Genomic DNA, 17,901 nt, shown 5'->3' with positions numbered 1-17,901 from the left:
TTTCGTCTGCACGGTAATCAACCTATAATCGATCTACAAGAATACAATTTCAATCATTTTCTAATTTATATACTTCTATTGCACGTACTTAAAAAAATACCCATTAGCAATACCATCCAACCTACATCAGTAATTTTTGCCAAGTTTCAAGGCGATCACTTTTTTTGTTCGGAAGTTAGCAGGACAAGCTTAATCGACCGAATTTCTTCACTACCTAAAATATATATTTTTATGGGGTCTGAGGCCGATATTTCGTTGCGTTACACACAGCATTACAAAGTTAGTCTATCTCCATATAAAAATAGGGGCATCCATGCCACACAACCCAATAAAAAATCTTGCTCCGCTTGTGTATATGGATGGCCTATATACATTGGTATTCATGTTTCCATTTATCTATGCATGTAGGTGTATATCATCTGCATAAAATATAATGGGAGTATGATGGGGGATTGTGGAGGGTCTTCTATATTTTATAAACTCTGCAAATCTTAGCAAAATGCCAAAGGAATAGAGGACCAAAGATGAAACACTGAATGGCAAAGGATGAGCTTAGAAACTAAATAAATATCATAAACCTTTAATAGTGTCACAAAAGTTAGGAGTCGGGTGTTAGCATTTAAGGAGTGAATTTTTATATGGACTTTAAACTGCAGCACAATCGAAAGTTCATGCCTTCTATCCCTCTCTCTCTCGCTATCGCTTCTATAGAAGAATGTATAATTTAATGTTGATCTCAATTTAAGCTTCACACAAAATAGAAACAAAAAAATTACATGAACGAAATAAAGGGTGATTTGTTAAGAGCTTGATAACTTTTTTAAAAAAAAAAAACGCATAAAATTTGCAAAATCTCATCGGTTCTTTATTTGAAACGTTAGATTGGTCCATGACATTTACTTTTTGAAGATAATTTCATTTAAATGTTGACCGCGGCTGCGTCTTAGGTGGTCCATTCGGAAAGTCCAATTTTGGGCAACTTTTTCGAGCATTTCGGCCGGAATAGCCCGAATTTCTTCGGAAATGTTGTCTTCCAAAGCTGGAATAGTTGCTGGCTTATTTCTGTAGACTTTAGACTTGACGTAGCCCCACAAAAAATAGTCTAAAGGCGTCAAATCGCATGATCTTGGTGGCCAACTTACCGGTCCATTTCTTGAGATGAATTGTTCTCCGAAGTTTTCCCTCAAAATGGCCATAGAATCGCGAGCTGTGTGGCATGTAGCGCCATCTTGTTGAAACCACATGTCAACCAAGTTCAGTTCTTCCATTTTTGGCAACAAAAAGTTTGTTAGCATCGAACGATAGCGATCGCCATTCACCGTAACGTTGCGTCCAACAGCATCTTTGAAAAAATACGGTCCAATGATTCCACCAGCGTACAAACCACACCAAACAGTGCATTTTTCGGGATGCATGGGCAGTTCTTGAACGGCTTCTGGTTGCTCTTCACTCCAAATGCGGCAATTTTGCTTATTTACGTAGCCATTCAACCAGAAATGAGCCTCATCGCTGAACAAAATTTGTCGATAAAAAAGCGGATTTTCTGCCAACTTTTCTAGGGCCCATTCACTGAAAATTCGACGTTGTGGCAGATCGTAAGTCTATTCATGATGAAATGTCAAAGCATACTGAGCATCTTTCTCTTTGACACCATGTCTGAAATCCCACGTGATCTGTCAAATACTAATGCATGAAAATCCTAACCTCAAAAGAATCACCCTTTATTACCGTCATATTATCACAACCCCTAATGGGAGCACATATCCAAGGGCGAATATGACTCCCTTAGTTTTGGTAATGAATCCGATTTACGAGGTTTTAATTGCACATATCTTTTTAGGAATTACTTAGAAAATGATTTCGTTGTATATGGGATAAATACTCTCCTAAAATGTCTTTTAGTAGAAAACGGAAGTTGTGTTTTAATTTAATGAGATATCTCGCATATTTCAATGTTGGTTGTCACTTCCGCGTCCCATTTCTTAGATGGTTTATATATTTTATGCTCATTAGAGCTGTCAACTTAATAACGTTGAACGGGCATATATTTTGTTATAAGGCTCTTTATCAATGCGAGAAAAGGATAATAGTCCTGTATACTTGTACTCGCTTTATAAAATAAAAGTCACATAATAAATAACTTTTTGAAAATTTTTATCTCAATCACGCACCTCACCCCAAAACATTATTGGTAATTAGAACGAGTATATACGGCAATAAAGTCGGCCAGGTCGAATCATATGTATCCTATACCATGGATTGCGTAGAAAGCTCTTCTAAAGACTTCGAATTGTGCCAATGGCAAGGTATTTTAATACTTCTTAGCATTGTGTCCTAAATTGTTAGATAGTCCTTGTGGAGTCTATGTTAGACATAACAAGTCAGATTAAATACCTATATGAGCCACTTCTTAATCCGTTTATATAGAGGAATCAACAAATAAATGTGAATCGATATGAACTAACTTTCACACGATAAATAGCAGTGCTGTGGACTCGGAGTCAGAAGATTTTGCTGGAGTCAGAGTCGAAATCGTAAAAATTTTGCTCGACTCCGGCTAAACCAAAATTTTAAAAATTCTTTATATTTTTCTAAGTAAACAAATGGTTACGAAAATTGATTCCATTTTGTTATTCAATCTATCAATGAACGGTATGATTGTAATTGCGCTAAAATTCCAACGATAGAGATTTTTTCTAGAAGGTTAGACTAGAAGATGAGCGAATCGATCCGTTTTATTGCCCACAACTATAAAAATTTATTTGAAACATTTTGAAATATCGATTTTATTTTTTTTATCAAAAGGTCTAACATTTTTTGCCAACCTGAATTCTTCATACGATTTGTCATAATTTGGGATCCCTAAAAAAACGTACAAAATAGAACCCCTTTCGTTCCTGGTTTTGATATAGCGAATTCAGAAGCCCCATATTCATTCGTATTGACTAAAATTTGGATCGTAGCAGTGCTCCAAGTATTTTTCTGGATCTTGTTCCCAAAATGGGAAGCTTTCCCAAAAATTCTATTGGTCTATTTTTCTGTGCGAAGTACAGTTGGATCGAAAATAATCGGTTTAGATTTAAATATATCTGCCATATATATATTTATAACCGATCTGACCATAAATGACGCATTTATCACCGATCTTCTTAAAATTGATTAGCTCCCATTGAATGCACTCGAGATCTTTCTAAATTTATTTTGTTTCATAATTCGTCCTATGAAATATAGTTAAACAGAGGTAACACACAGATATCGATCCATGTTTAGAAATGGCGAAGTTTCTACTTGTCAAAAAATAAAAGTTCGAAAATGTATATTCTTCAATTCTACGAAAATTCGTTCGCATTACGAAATGTATTCCTAGTCCATATCAAAAAAACTCGGTCGCATGACCACATGTCTTCCTACTCCATCTCTGAATAGTTAAACATAGATTGCAACCATTTAATGAAATTTCTATTCGTTTTTGTTACCGATTTTTTTTCTCGCGTTTAAATCTTTAAACATCTGAAATTAATACACAAAAATAGTGCAGAAGTTAAAAAAATGGAAATGTAACCATAATATCTACATTTAAAAGGATAAAAGAATATGATATCTCTGATTATTGCTTAGCTTGCAAATTCAGTATTTAACGCCTCCATTTACTTGTAGCGGACTGGAATGAATGGATGGATGGATGAATGTTTCATGCAAAATGTAAATTTTGAAATTTCAACCCTGCTTCATGGAAGGTTATGAATGAAAAGGGGCATGGAAAAACAAAGAGAATGGCAAAAGACGGAGCGAGTTAAAACAAAGTGTGTAAATATGGATTGTAAATCTAATAAAGGCGAATGATGGAAGCACTTTTATGAAATGTCGTATATTCATGTGTCGGGTTCTTCATGACATGTCGTCCGGAGAATACACGCTGAAAAAACAATAACATAGGGGCTGCATAATAAATATCAAATTAATTTTTCTTTAAAGAGTTCCAATCTTCATAATTTTTTGATCGAGGGGACAAAATGTCAATTTCAATTCTTTTTTGAAGTTGGGTTTTGTGTATTTGCTTCTAAGAAGCAAATTTTAATTTTTCGTTTTTTTCAGCTTGTTTTCTTCATATGCTATCCAAGTCCGTTTTTAAAGGAAGGGTTAACGACGACTTTATTTTCCAAATTCAGACTTGGCTTCCAGTAGAAATTATGCTATGTTTCAAGTAAAAAACGTCTTTAAAATAAAGTGTTCCTATATTTGAACGATGTTTTGGTTTGTAGTTAAAATACAAAAAGACAACAAATTTAAAGACAATTTCATTAATTTTTCTGAATTAGAAATAGAAAGAAAAACACATTTTTTGTCAAAATTCGTTTTTATTATTCAACATAGTTCCCTTCAAGGCCGATACAACGATTATAACGACCTTCCAATTTTTTCATACCATTTTGGTAGTACTCTTTCGGTTTTGCCTCAAAATAGGCCTCAGTTTCGGCGATCACCTCTTCCTTGCAGCCAAATTTTTTTTCCGCGAGCATACTTTTGAGATCTGAGAACAAGAAAAAGTCGCTGGGGCCAGCGTTTTCTTGGTGGAACAACACTTTTTTATTCTTCATATGGGGCCGTTTTGCCGCGATTTCGACCTTCAAACGCTCCAATAACTCCATATAATAGTCACTGTTGATGGTTTTTCCCTTCTCAAGATAATCGATAAAAATTATTCCATGCGCATCCCAAACAACAGAGGCCATTACTTTGCCAGCGGACTTTTGAGTCTTTCCACGCTTCGGAGACGGTTCACCGGTCGCTGTCCACTCAGCCGACTGTCGACTGGACTCAGGAGTGTAGTGATGGAGCCATTTTGCACAGAGCTTCCGCATATCCAAATATTGATGAATGATTTGACCAACACGTTCCTTTGATATCTTTAAGGCCTCTGCTATCTCGATCAACTTCATTTTACGGTCATTCAAAATCATTTTGTGCATTTTTTTATGTTTTCGTCGGTAACCACCTCTTTCGGGCGTCCACTGCGTTCACCGTCCTCCGTGCTCATTTCACCACACTTGAATTTTGCATACCAATCAATTATTGTTGATTTCCCTGGGGCAGAGTCCGGAAACTCATTATCAAGCCAAGTTTTTGCTTCCACCGTATTTGTTCCCTTCAGAAAACAGTATTTTATCAAAACATGAAATTCCTTTTTTTCAATTTTTTTCACAATAAAAAAGTTGCTTCACAAAAGACGCTCTATCTCACAAACTGATTGACTTACAGACGTAAAATTTTGACATGAATCATTTGAAAGTTGGTACTATATAAAAATAATATGCATTTAATACTAGCGACGCCATCTATGTGTCAGACCGGGGACTTATCAGCCAACCTATTATTAAAGTAAAGTTGACCTTTGCCCAAAAATTTTGTCTTTCATGTTATGATACCCATTTTTAAGTCAAATCACTTAATTATAAGGACAATAAGACATTATGGAAAAGTTTATTGACTTTTGGACAAGGGAAAAACTTTATATTAGAGAAATAGGTCTTCTATGCTAAGCAAAATTTGCATTCGTATTTTAACCCTCCGTCATATACATGTTTCGATAGTCACATTCGTAACACATGAGGCCTGGCCAGACCCACTATGTATTTTAATGTATTTATATGGAAAATATGCTATTTTGTTGATATTATTACATTATTACTGTCGTATTTTCCGTCCTGATTTTTTCACACATCGATAGGTAATAAAATTTTAGGAGGGTACCAGAAGTTTCAAGTCTCTAGCTATATTATAAATGTGTTTTAATTACAATTAGAATCGAAAAAGGTCTGATCAGACTCATGTGTCTATCCGAGGGTTAAAGACATGAAATATTTAACCTGACGACAATATTTTTTTTAGTGTATACACTATCTCAAGCAATTGTCCGTATACCAAACTGTTGAAAATATATGTCATCGTATCTCAGAAACTGGATAATTTGATTGTATTCGATCCTTTTTGGTATCAAATAGAAAATAATTATTCAAGCTTGATCTCTAAAATACAACTTGAAGCGAATCGGCCATATAGTTTCTGAGATACAATGAAATATAGCTTTAACAGTTTGGTGTACGGACAACTGTTTGAGATAGTTTGGGAATTACGAATTTACAGCAATAGTTAGGTTAGGATAGGTATAGTGGCAGTCGGATATTTCGGGTTTGCTTAAACTTTCAGTCTATTGCGATACCACAGTAGTGAACTACTTTATTTTTATACGTTTAGCTTAATGACAAGGGAGCTCCTTCTTATTGCCAAGTCCGAACGGCGGTGAAACCTCTTAGAGAAACTTTGAAATATTGAGGGGGATAATCCGCAGATGATTTTTTTTTTTGTTTTTTTTTTTTTTTGTATATTTGTATAAAGTGTGTTGGCTTACAAACTGTATGGTCCTCGATTCGATTCTCCGTCCAGGCGAAAGGTAAAATTTAAAAAATTTATAAAATCGAATAATTTCTTCTACATTGTTTGTATTACAGAAAATGGTGCTAAGAACTAAAAAACCTCGAGTAAGTGAGAAAGATGTGAGGGAAAATGTAATTAGCCAGAAAAGATTGTCTTTTTGAGTTAGTCTTCATGAAATTGTTTTTACATCCTCGAAAAAAAAAATAAATGTTTATCGCAAAAACTTATACTTTTCTTCCAAATAAACTTCCTTACAGCGAAAAGCAAATTAGAAACGATCTTTGTTTGTCAAAAATTTCGTTTGGGAGGAAAGCTTTTTTTTTTGTGTGTAAACTTTGTTCATGTTTCGTTATTATTGGTAGGGATGCACAGAGAATACAGATTGGTTGTGATAACCGAATTTATTGCCAAACTCCTTTTGGCAGTTGCAGCAACTAACTGTTGGTAGTTGTGATACCCGATAAATTCGGTCGTCTCAATCGAATTATGGGAAATCCAACTAATACTATACATGGGGTTGGTTGTATTAGACAATGAAATTGGTCGTTGCCCCTTGTTCATTTGGTTGTATCACTCAACTTTGCTAGCATCTTAACCGAATTGAAAATTAATTTTTCCTCAAAATATTGTATTTTATTTATATTTTTAAATGATAGAAAGGTACATAAAATAACTTTATACCTAAATACAATACATTGATAACAATTTAAAAAAATTATCACTATTAAAGGCAATTGGAGTTAAATCTTTGGAGCTCTTCGTTCAGTAGTAGTAGTGGTATATCAGAAAAATTGGCCAACACATCCCGTCTAAAACCACAACAAATTAAATCAGAAAATTAGAGTGTAGTTTTAAAAAATAAATAAGAATCTACTCGCCATGGTCACTTCCTTTTGGGTTTCATAGATAAACGGCAGATGTGGAGATGATCTTTAAAGTCGTTATCATTGTTTTCGCACAATAAAATTGTTCCACATCTAAAACATAATACAACTCAATCTGCATTTGATCCTAAACTATTTAAGATGCGCACTATTTATCTAACTAGCATTGAGTATCCTCAAGCCTGCGCGAGTTGTTCGTGAAAATGTTTGAGTGGCACTCCACCAAGGACTCAAATAAACTTAGATATGGCTGAAAAATATTCCATTTCCTGTGGTTTTTACTTTAAATTAAAAAAAAACACGTTTTCTTTCAACATTGAAGAATTAGTAATAAATTGTTTGACATTTAAAAATATTTCCAAAGGAATTTGGCTCTGAAAACCAATTGTTAGTGCTGAATACTAAATGACAGTTATAAAAGATTTATAAGGTTGGTTGTGCGTATCGAATTCGATAAAAAATTTTCGTAAGAGAGGCAATTAGTTCAGACAACTATTTGACTGGTATTACAAACAAAAATCTATAATAATAAGCGCCAAATGGAAACAGAAACGAAATAATGGTTGTAAATAAAGTAAATAGATTGACACAACTGTGATTTCATTGTAAATGCAGAATTTTCATTACAACAATCGATTTTCAACTAATATCTTCTCTGTGTGTGGTTACCAACATCGGACGGCTTCGGTTATCATACATTAGACTTTCAGGCCTAACACTTACCACATAAATTTGTTATTTGTTTCTCGCAAACTACATGATGCAGAAAAGTATTTTTTCATAAGATTTCAATTTGCATTTAAAGATAATTGCTTACCAATTTTTTTTTGTGAATAACTGCTTAACAAGAGCATTTGGGCCTTCCAGCAATACATAATGAATAATGACTTACTTTCATTGCACGGATTAGGTTACCATGCATAGCTAATACATTTATGGTTTATTTCACACAAACAACAAAAATTTCCTAAAAAATTCAAGGTTTTTACATTTATTGTTGTTTTGGAGTATGATTTTCTTTCAGTGTTTAAATACACTTGTGTGTAAGTACATTAGCACATATGTGTGAGTGGAAAAAGATAAACAAAATCTAATAAAAGTGTCACTCTCTTTTAACGTTGAGTAAATACCGGAAAAAAGGGGGAATGCCTGTTTGTCTTGAACGACAGCAAAAATACCGTATCCTTTGAAGCGGATAGGCTTATTGATGGTATCAGGAAGTAGACTTCAAGCCGTTCATAGATAAACTCACAAACACACACTCGCATACACAAATACGCAAATGAAGGGATAACCTATTTTTCGTGGATCCATTGGTGAAAGAAAAATGGCGTTCAGTTTATATGGCAGTCTGCTTGCCTGCTTTGCCTAAATTTTCATACTGGTTTAATAAAAAATCCATTTATTTAGTATAACGACACGTTTTTTTTTTACTCAAAGTACTTTGATAAACCCTAATAATGTTATTATAAAAGGGTGCACGTTTTCAAGGTACATATATAATTTTTAGTGTTCATACTTTATATCTCTTCTTTGTTCATCTTTTAAGCTTTACAGCTGAATTTCTCCATATCGATCATGTATTGATTTATGTATTTTTATTAATTTTTTTTATACCCTTCACCACTACTGTGGTACAGGGTATAATAAGTTTGTGCATTTGTATGTAACGCCAAGAAATAGTGGTCATAGACCCATCGTTTAGTATACCGATCGTCTTAGAATTAAATTCTGAGTCGATTTAGCGATGTCAGTCTGTCTGTCTGTCCGTCCGTCTGTCTGTCTGTCTGTTCATGTATTTTTGTGCGCAAAGTACAGGTCGCAGTTTAAGTCCGGTCGTCCTCAAATTTGGCACAGGGTCGTTTTAGGGAACAAAGACGATCGCTATTGATTTTGGTTCAAAATTAGATATAGCTGTCATATATATTTATCCCCGATCTGGTTATAATTGGCGTGTTTATCAACCGATGTTCTTCAAATTCCGTACATCCAAATATTTTATGAGTCTCGATAAACTTGCAAAATATCAGCTAAATCGGTTCAGATTTAGATATAGCTCCCATATATATCTTTCGACCGATTTAGACTCATATGACCACAGAGGCCAAAGCTTACTACCGATTTTCGTGAAATTTTGCATAAAGAGTAGGAATGACATTCTACCAATGTTTGGTAAATTTTATTGAAATCGGTTCAGATTTAGATATAGCTCCCATATATATCTTTCGTCCGATTTGCACTTATATGACCTCAAAAGCCAGAGTTTTGCCCTGACGTGCTTCAAATTTTACACGAGAGGTAGGTTTAACGGTGTCGTTATGTGCGCCAAATTTGGTTAAAATCGGTTCAGATTTAGATATAGCTCCCATATATATCTTTCGTCCGATTTGGACTTATATGGCCTCAAAAGCCAGAGTTTTGCCCTGACTTGCTTCAAATTTTACACTAGGAGTTCGTTTAATAGTATCGGTAAGTGTGCCAAATTTGGTTGAAATCGGTTCAGATTTAGATATAGCTCCCATATATATCTTTCGCCCGATTTACACTCATATGTCCACGGGGGCCAAAGTTATACTCCCATTTACGTGAAATTTTGCAGAGATTGCAGAATTATTATTCTAACTATGCAGTTCAAATTTAGTCAAAATCGGTTCAGATTATATATAGTTCCCATATATACGTACACCAGAGTTGGGGAAATATGGTAGACTTTTTCATATTTTATACCCATTTTCAATGGGATTTTCCTCCAATTGACTGGATAGTTTCCACAGAGAATATGTTTAATATGATAATTAAGTGTGTCAAGTTTGATCTTATTTGGTTCAGATTTAGATAAAGCCTCCATATATTAATTTTTCCGGTTTATTCTGTGATGATTTCCACATATATTAGTCATATACTACACACTGCAATGCCAGAATTTCCACAGAACGGTTGAGTTTTAAATAAGGCTCCAAGTCGCCCTACTTGACCAAATAATATATCACAACCCACACTTGACCACATCTTGGCGAGATCTAACCAATATCCTTGTAAAATCGCCACTTATGAGTAGCAAAAATGCTAAATATTAATAAAATTGTCCTATATCTCGAATACATATGTATCGCCTGATAAATCATAAATGTTCTTTTGTATAATTGCATTAAAATTTCTCTCGCTTCATATTTCCGATATTTTTTTACTAACATTGTGTTTCATGCCAGGGCGTTAGCTGATTTAAATTTTAATTCTAGAGTTTTTGTAGAAGTACAAAAAATTTTCTCCATTAAAAGTATTTGTATCTGGAAATGAAAACCTTTATATAGCTCCTATAAATTTGAAGTAGTTGGTAACACAAATGTTTGTCTACATAGTGGTGAAGGGTATAATATAGTCGGCTCCGCCCGAATTTAGACTTTACTTACTTGTTTCATTATGTAATTTGAAGCCACAAAGCGGCCAATTTATATAAATTACATTGAACTACTAACTATGAATACAGTACAATTGAAATTATGACAATGCGAGAACAAATGTGTGTATATAATAAGTATAAATATGTATATAAGATAACATAAAAATAAATTAATTAATAATATGATAAAAATAAATATGACAAAACATTTTAAGTTCCCAATATAATTAAAAAAGACTGAATAAAAAAAAAAGAAAAGTTTATTTACTAAACCAACTACAAATAAAGGGTGCACACAAAAAAAATTTTTTCTGATTCAATCACGAAATTAATTGATCCAATTAATTTTTTAATTGAAATGTCAATCACGAAAATGATAGTATCAATCACAGTTTTAATTGGGCATAGAAAAAAATCTTGATTAAAAATTAATTGATTTCATTACCAAATTTCAATTAATTTTTTAATTGATTCAATTAAAAATTTAATTGATGTTGATTGCAAAACTCAATTAATTTATTAATTAAAAAAAGGTAACTATTTTCAATTACATTCTGAATTGGCTTAGAATTTTTATTTGGATTAACAATTGATTGTTTGAAAAAAAAAAATAATTAAAAATTTAAAAAAATGTTCATCGCTTTTCTAACTGACTTAGTCTTCCGAATTTGATTAAAAGTTAATTGTATCAATTAACTTTTTAATTAAAAATTGTAAAATTTTCAATCATTGACTTAATTAACTTAATGTTTCAATCTTGATTAAAAAGTTAATTGTACCAATTAATATATTAATTGAAAAAAATTTCAACTTCAATTAACTTTTTAATTGGAAATATTTTGGTGATATTTTTTTCTGTGTGGTTAAAATTTCAAGGGCCGATGTTGATTTTGAATAAAACACAAACTATTTATGAAATTATTGTAATTTTATTTTATTATGATATATTGGTATTACTCAATTATGTATGGAACAAAATATCGGCCAAATGGGCGCCGCGACCTCGGTGGCACACCTTCATCCGATGGTCCAAATTTTCGATGACGCTGAGGCATAATGGAGGTTCTATGCCGTTAATGTGCCGAATTATCTCATCCTTTGTTGCTGGCTTATCTACGTACACCTTTTCTTTCAAATAACCCCAAAGAAAAAAGCCCAACGGTGTCAAATCACATGATCTTGGCGGCCAATTGACATCGCCATTACACGGCCATTGAATTTGTTGCGCAAAAGAGCCATTGTTTCGTTAGCTGTGTGGCAAGTGGCACCGTCCTGCTGAATCCACATATCGTCCACATCCATATCTTCCAATTCGGGCCATAAAAAGTTCGTTATCATCTCACGATAGCGAACACCATTCACAGTAACTGCCTGACCGGCCTCATTTTGGGCAAAATACGGCCCGATGATGGCGCCAGCCCATAAACCGCACCAAACAGTCACTCTTTGTGGGGCATTGGTTTTTCGACAATTACTCTTGGATTCTCATTCGCCCAAATGCGGCAATTCTGTTTATTGACGAATCCACTGAGGTGAAAATGTGCCTTATCACTGAAGATGATTTTCTTCGAAAATTGATCATCCACTGTTGCCATTTCTTGGAACCATTCTGCCCATTCACGACGTCCTTGGTTCAAATTGAGTAAGTCTGAAATAGAGAAATGTTAAATAAAACTCGGAAAAAAACTTGGCATTTGGGTGTGGTTCACATTCAACATCGGCCCTTACAATTTAACCACCCTTAGCATAAAAGTCCCAAAATGGAGTTATTTATCTCAGTCAGATCTATACTAAAGGCTGTGGAAAGGGTCCTTCGCCAGAATTGAAATATGTACAGTCAGACGTGTATGGATTTGGAGTTTTCCTTTTGAATGACTCTATTGATCAAGTTCCTTAATCTTCCTTGTCCATAAAGCTCGAATACTAATTGATTGTAAATTTTTCTTTATTCCAAGCATGGTTTACAAATTGTATGGATATATACTAATCATGCCATGTCCTATAGTAGCCAAGTATTTTTTCTAGATTTTTTGTCCTAACATGAGATGGCAAAATTGCCCATAAATTAGTGCATACGATTCACTGTGCTGTGAAATAAATTTGCAATTGGATGTTGTCCCTTGATCTACAGCTGCTTTGTATCCATGTGTATTATTAATGACTTGGTCATAAAAAATGTGCAAAGAAGCCTTTCGAAATATATGAAACTTTTCACGATATTTAATACATTTGCTTGCCCATAATATCGGCAATAAATAACATTTATGGTTACCCAGGGTAGGGTATATTTATGACTGGATAAGTACGGATAAAAGTTCCATAAACGATGTCAATGTACATCCGGGCGGGTCGATCACCACTACAATTTTAATGTTATAATTTAATTTTACTTCAAATTCAAGATTTCAAAATTTAAATAAGGAATAAATTTTCTTTGAAATCAAATGAATTTTTTGCAAATGTACAAAGTTTATTTTTTTCCAAAATATTTTTCTTTCATGGATTTTCTTCTATTCTATGAAACTTGACCAAAGACAAATAGTCGATCGGCTTTTCAATGAATACATTTTGTTCTAAGAGTCAAGAGTATGGAAGGATATGTCCTTCAAGACTTTTTTCAAAGCAACTGTTTAACTGAAACAATTGCTTTGTTTGTATGTCACTTCAAGACTGAACAACACTTTTTTACAATTGTATTTATTATTATTTTTTTTTTGGCAAAATCAAGATTAAGAGCAAAACAAAACAAAATTCATTAAAATAGGGGTATCTCAGAATTCATATAACGCTTAAGATGCTGGGCATCGCGAAATCTATAATCGGTCTGAAATTTTAAATTTATCGTGATTTTGATGAAGATTATTTATTATGGTGAATATGTGGGATTTGAAATTATGAAAATAAACAAAATAAAAACACCAGGGTATAATATTTGTGTTGACTTATATGAGTTTTATTGAATAATTTTCGTGAACAATTATATTTACCTTTATTGTGTCGTGAACACCGATAGCTCCAAACAAAACATAACAAACAAAGGAAGAGAACGGGGCAAGGCGGCAAGCAAGTGACACGCAAAAAAATGTTAACTTGGATCCAAAGGTTTTGACTGGCCTTTAGGATCTTGTTATTGCTTCCAATTCCACTTTATTTAAAATAAATACTTTTTTTTTTGAGATTTTGCAAATTTTTTCAATATAAAGGGTGATTCTTTTGAGGTTAGGATTTTCATGCATTAGTATTTGACAGATCACGTGGGATTTCAGACATGGTGTCAAAGAGAAAGATGCTCAGTATGCTTTGACATTTCATCATGAATAGACTTACTAACGAGCCACAACGTCGAATTTTCAGTGAATGGGCCCTAGAAAAGTTGGCAGAAAATCCGCTTTTTTATCGACAAATTTTGTTCTGCGATGAGGCTCATTTCTGGTTGAATGGCTACGTAAATAAGCAAAATTGCCGCATTTGGAGTGAAGAGCAACCAGAAGCCGTTCAAGAACTGCCCATGCATCCCGAAAAATGCACTGTTTGGTGTGGTTTGTACGCTGGTGGAATCATTGGACCGTATTTTTTCAAAGATGCTGTTGGACGCAACGTTACGGTAAATGGCGATCGCTATCGTTCGATGCTAACAAACTTTTTGTTGCCAAAAATGGAAGAACTGAACTTGGTTGACATGTGGTTTCAACAAGATGGCGCTACATGCCACACAGCTCGCGATTCTATGGCCATTTTGAGGGAAAACTTCGGAGAACAATTCATCTCAAGAAATGGACCGGTAAGTTGGCCACCAAGATCATGCGATTTGACGCCTTTAGACTATTTTTTGTGGGGCTACGTCAAGTCTAAAGTCTACAGAAATAAGCCAGCAACTATTCCAGCTTTGGAAGACAACATTTCCGAAGAAATTCGGGCTATTCCGGCCGAAATGCTCGAAAAAGTTGCCCAAAATTGGACTTTCCGAATGGACCACCTAAGACGCAGCCGCGGTCAACATTTAAATGAAATTATCTTCAAAAAGTAAATGTCATGGACCAATCTAACTTTTCAAATAAAGAACCGATGAGATTTTGCAAATTTTATGCGTTTTTTTTTTTAAAAAAGTTATCAAGCTCTTAACAAATCACCCTTTATTAACAAAGCAATTCAAGTACAAATAAATGTCAATTAAAAAATTCAAATTATATTCAAAATAAAAAACGTTTTCTTAATTAAAAAAAAGAATTTAAAAGAAGATGCAAAACAAAAAAATTATACTCATTTCGCTCAAATATTTGCCTAATGTGACCCTGCCTTAGCCTATATTCAAAGCTTTTTATCTCACTTAATTTAAAGATTACTTCTCTGAACCAAATTTGTTCTCCTTACTTTACGGATAACTTGCCTTGCTTCAAAGACATACGACTTTAAATTTAAAAACATTTTAAATCTATGAATTAAAATTTCTTTATTTTAAAGAACTATTTCTGTGATATTGTACAAAATTCGAGTCCTAAAATTGGCTCAATATTGGAAAAAAGTGTCAATTATTCGATTAATCGCATGACATATTAACAGCATAGAATCAACAACAAATACTTGTTTTGAGTAAACCATCGGAAACTTCTATGATAATGATATTGCCCGCTCTATCTAGGCATATCTTTAACAGCGTGGGTGTTTAAGAGACAATTTCCCCCTTATCCCTTTTTGGATGGATGGGATAGTGTTGTGACTTACGAACATATGTATTTTCTTCCTTTCGGTCCGACCTGCCCTATTGTCTTCGAAAGAGTGTGATTGTATGGAAATAACAACAGCAGTGACTGCGCCAGTAGTGGGAGAAGCATCCAAACAGACCATTAAAACACATTGTGCTCAGCTGCTGTGTCTTTCAATTGAAAGGATTCCCCTTTTCTGTGTTATGTGTATGTGCGTTTTTTTTTTCTCGTTGGCTTCGTTTTCTCGAAATGTTCTTCTGTCACCATCTTTCTCCGAGCAAGTATGAGTGCTCTAGTCTTGCTTTGCATTAGAACTTCAATGGATGTGCTTGCCTGCTATTTGCTCTGACATTGTATGACTGGAATGTGGGAGACGGATGCGACGAAGAATAAACGGGACAGCGGAAATGGCTCTTTTCGCTTTTGGTTGATGCTGCTGAACCTTGTTCATTGCTATGTTTATTTGCTGTCTTTGGCGCGCCTTTCAGCATATTTTTACTTCCATTCACTCGCCTATTTGGAATGGAGCGTCTGTTCTTCAAAAATCCCCTGTGAATGCTTGTTTAAGGTCTATTGTTCCCAAGACAGCAGCATATTCTTTACTCCAAAACAAATCATAGACTATGGCAAATAGCAAGAGCCAAAGTTTATCATTTCCAAGAGGAGAATGTTTCCTCTTCCTTGTTGTTGTACCCCTTTTTCCCCCAAGAACATGGTCAATACCTTTGTGTTCGTTTTCGTTTCACTTCATTTCGTTCTCTCAATAATCGTAAATTGAAAACGAATGACGACAATGCCGTTTGGATCTTTAATTGTCAAGTTTGAATGTGAAATGGAATATCAATGCAGTTTTTAAAGAGCAATCTTAGTCTGATTTGTCCTTGCACAAATTGAATATATCTCACACGAATAACTTTTGGTTTCTTATAGAAATGCATGAGAACGCTATTTTGAAAGAATTACTGTGGAGTATAAAAATAGAACTATACGTGGCTTTATTGTCGTCTTTGTAAATTATTATTTTAATTTATGTAACATTACAATTTAACATTTTCCCCCCTCTCTTATCAATTTTAGATGTGGCCAGGAAACAAGAGTGATTCCTAGAATATTACAGCTTCGATCTCATTGGCTCAAATCGGAGAAGGAATCGCTGCGGCTGGTAGAAGCTGGTATCACCAAAGAAGTCATGAACAGTGCCATTGCTCAATTTTGTTTAGAGATCATAGCGAAACATGGTGATCCAGCGCCACGGCTTTGTAACAAAGATCCATTGACCCTAAAAATGGGCACATATGTGATAGAACTTTTTCCAAATGTAAGTTGAACAAAATCATTCATTTGTGGTTTATAGAAGAAATGGCCCAAATCAAACAAATTGTTGGAACCAAATAGTATTGGAAAATCCAATGTTGTTAACAATTCCAAAAAATCCCGAATTTGTTTTGATCGTTTTCATCTACAACCTACAAACAATCAAATATTTGCACCACTAATTTCTATTGATTTTTCTCATTATAGGCAAAATTCCTATTTATGGTTAGAGATGGAAGAGCCACAGTACATTCGATAATTTCACGCAAGGTGACAATTACCGGATTCGATTTAACCAGCTACAGGCAATGCATGCAAAAATGGAATCATGCCATCGAAGTCATGCATGACCAATGTAGAGAAATTGGTCGGGAGCGTTGTATGATGGTGAGTTCAGTCTATTGAGGTGTGTGTGTGTGTGTGTGTGTGTTTTTTTGTTCTTGTTGTCAATCTCTCCACCTGTCCTTTACAATTGAAGCCAACATCCTGTAAAGCTATCACACAGAATGTAATGAAATTTCATTTTGAAATATTAAAATGGATTCGCCCCTTGGACAATTAATCAAGAACAGTTTTTTAATCAATTACATATTATTATTTTTTTTTTGAAAAAAAAAAAAGAAACTCGCAGTTTAAATGAAATTGCTTCCTCTTCTGTGTAATTCACTGCAATGGGAATATTCAAGTAAATTACCTGCAGGTATTTACATTGTTACAACGAAGCTCAAAATTGGCTACATGCGAAAATTTTGCTTTCGGTTATAGGTGGGTGCGTCTGAAATCAGCTTAAATGCGAATCTTCAATTAATAAAATCATTAAAAAAAAATATGTTTTTTTTGTGAAAACAACAACACAATTATTGTCTACTTTATGCTATAAAAATTATAAATATGAAATTTCGCTCGAAATATTCGTTAGTGATATATTTCATCCTACGGAACGAAATTTTAGACAAATGAAATTCCGTTTTAATGTAAAGTATTTTCAATAAGAACAAATAAAGTTGAATTTATGGCAAACGATGGAACGAAAAGTTTAGAGACTTTTCTATTTGTTTTTAAAGAAAATTTTTTGCTGCAGAAGTAAATGTTGTCTAAATTTCGTTCTTCTTTCAGTGTGCTTTGTATATACGTTTAGCTCGTTTTGAGTTTGTTCCAAAACGTC

The 17,901-nt window shown here is 33.9% G+C and overlaps 2 protein-coding genes across 5 annotated transcripts in view; one reads left to right on the top strand and one right to left on the bottom strand.

The window, feature by feature from the left end:
* up (Troponin T, skeletal muscle) overlaps nucleotides 1-17,901 on the bottom strand; it is a 452,387-nt gene that overhangs the window by 295,458 nt on the left and 139,028 nt on the right. The window lies entirely within an intron of this gene.
* Nucleotides 1-17,901, top strand: part of Tpst (tyrosylprotein sulfotransferase) — an 88,498-nt gene that overhangs the window by 41,401 nt on the left and 29,196 nt on the right. For all 3 annotated transcript variants that reach the window (XM_075298384.1, XM_075298386.1, XM_075298385.1), the window contains exons 3-4: nucleotides 16,500-16,740; nucleotides 16,944-17,123. In XM_075298384.1, coding sequence (XP_075154499.1) covers nucleotides 16,500-16,740; nucleotides 16,944-17,123 — 421 coding nt within the window. The remainder of the gene's footprint in view (nucleotides 1-16,499; nucleotides 16,741-16,943; nucleotides 17,124-17,901) is intronic.

Source organism: Haematobia irritans, chromosome 3 (genome assembly GCF_050003625.1).
Source record: "Haematobia irritans isolate KBUSLIRL chromosome 3, ASM5000362v1, whole genome shotgun sequence".
NCBI classification, from domain to species: Eukaryota; Metazoa; Arthropoda; class Insecta; order Diptera; family Muscidae; genus Haematobia; species Haematobia irritans.
The sequence above is the reverse complement of the archived record's forward strand: the minus strand, read 5'-3'. Positions and strand labels throughout refer to the sequence as shown.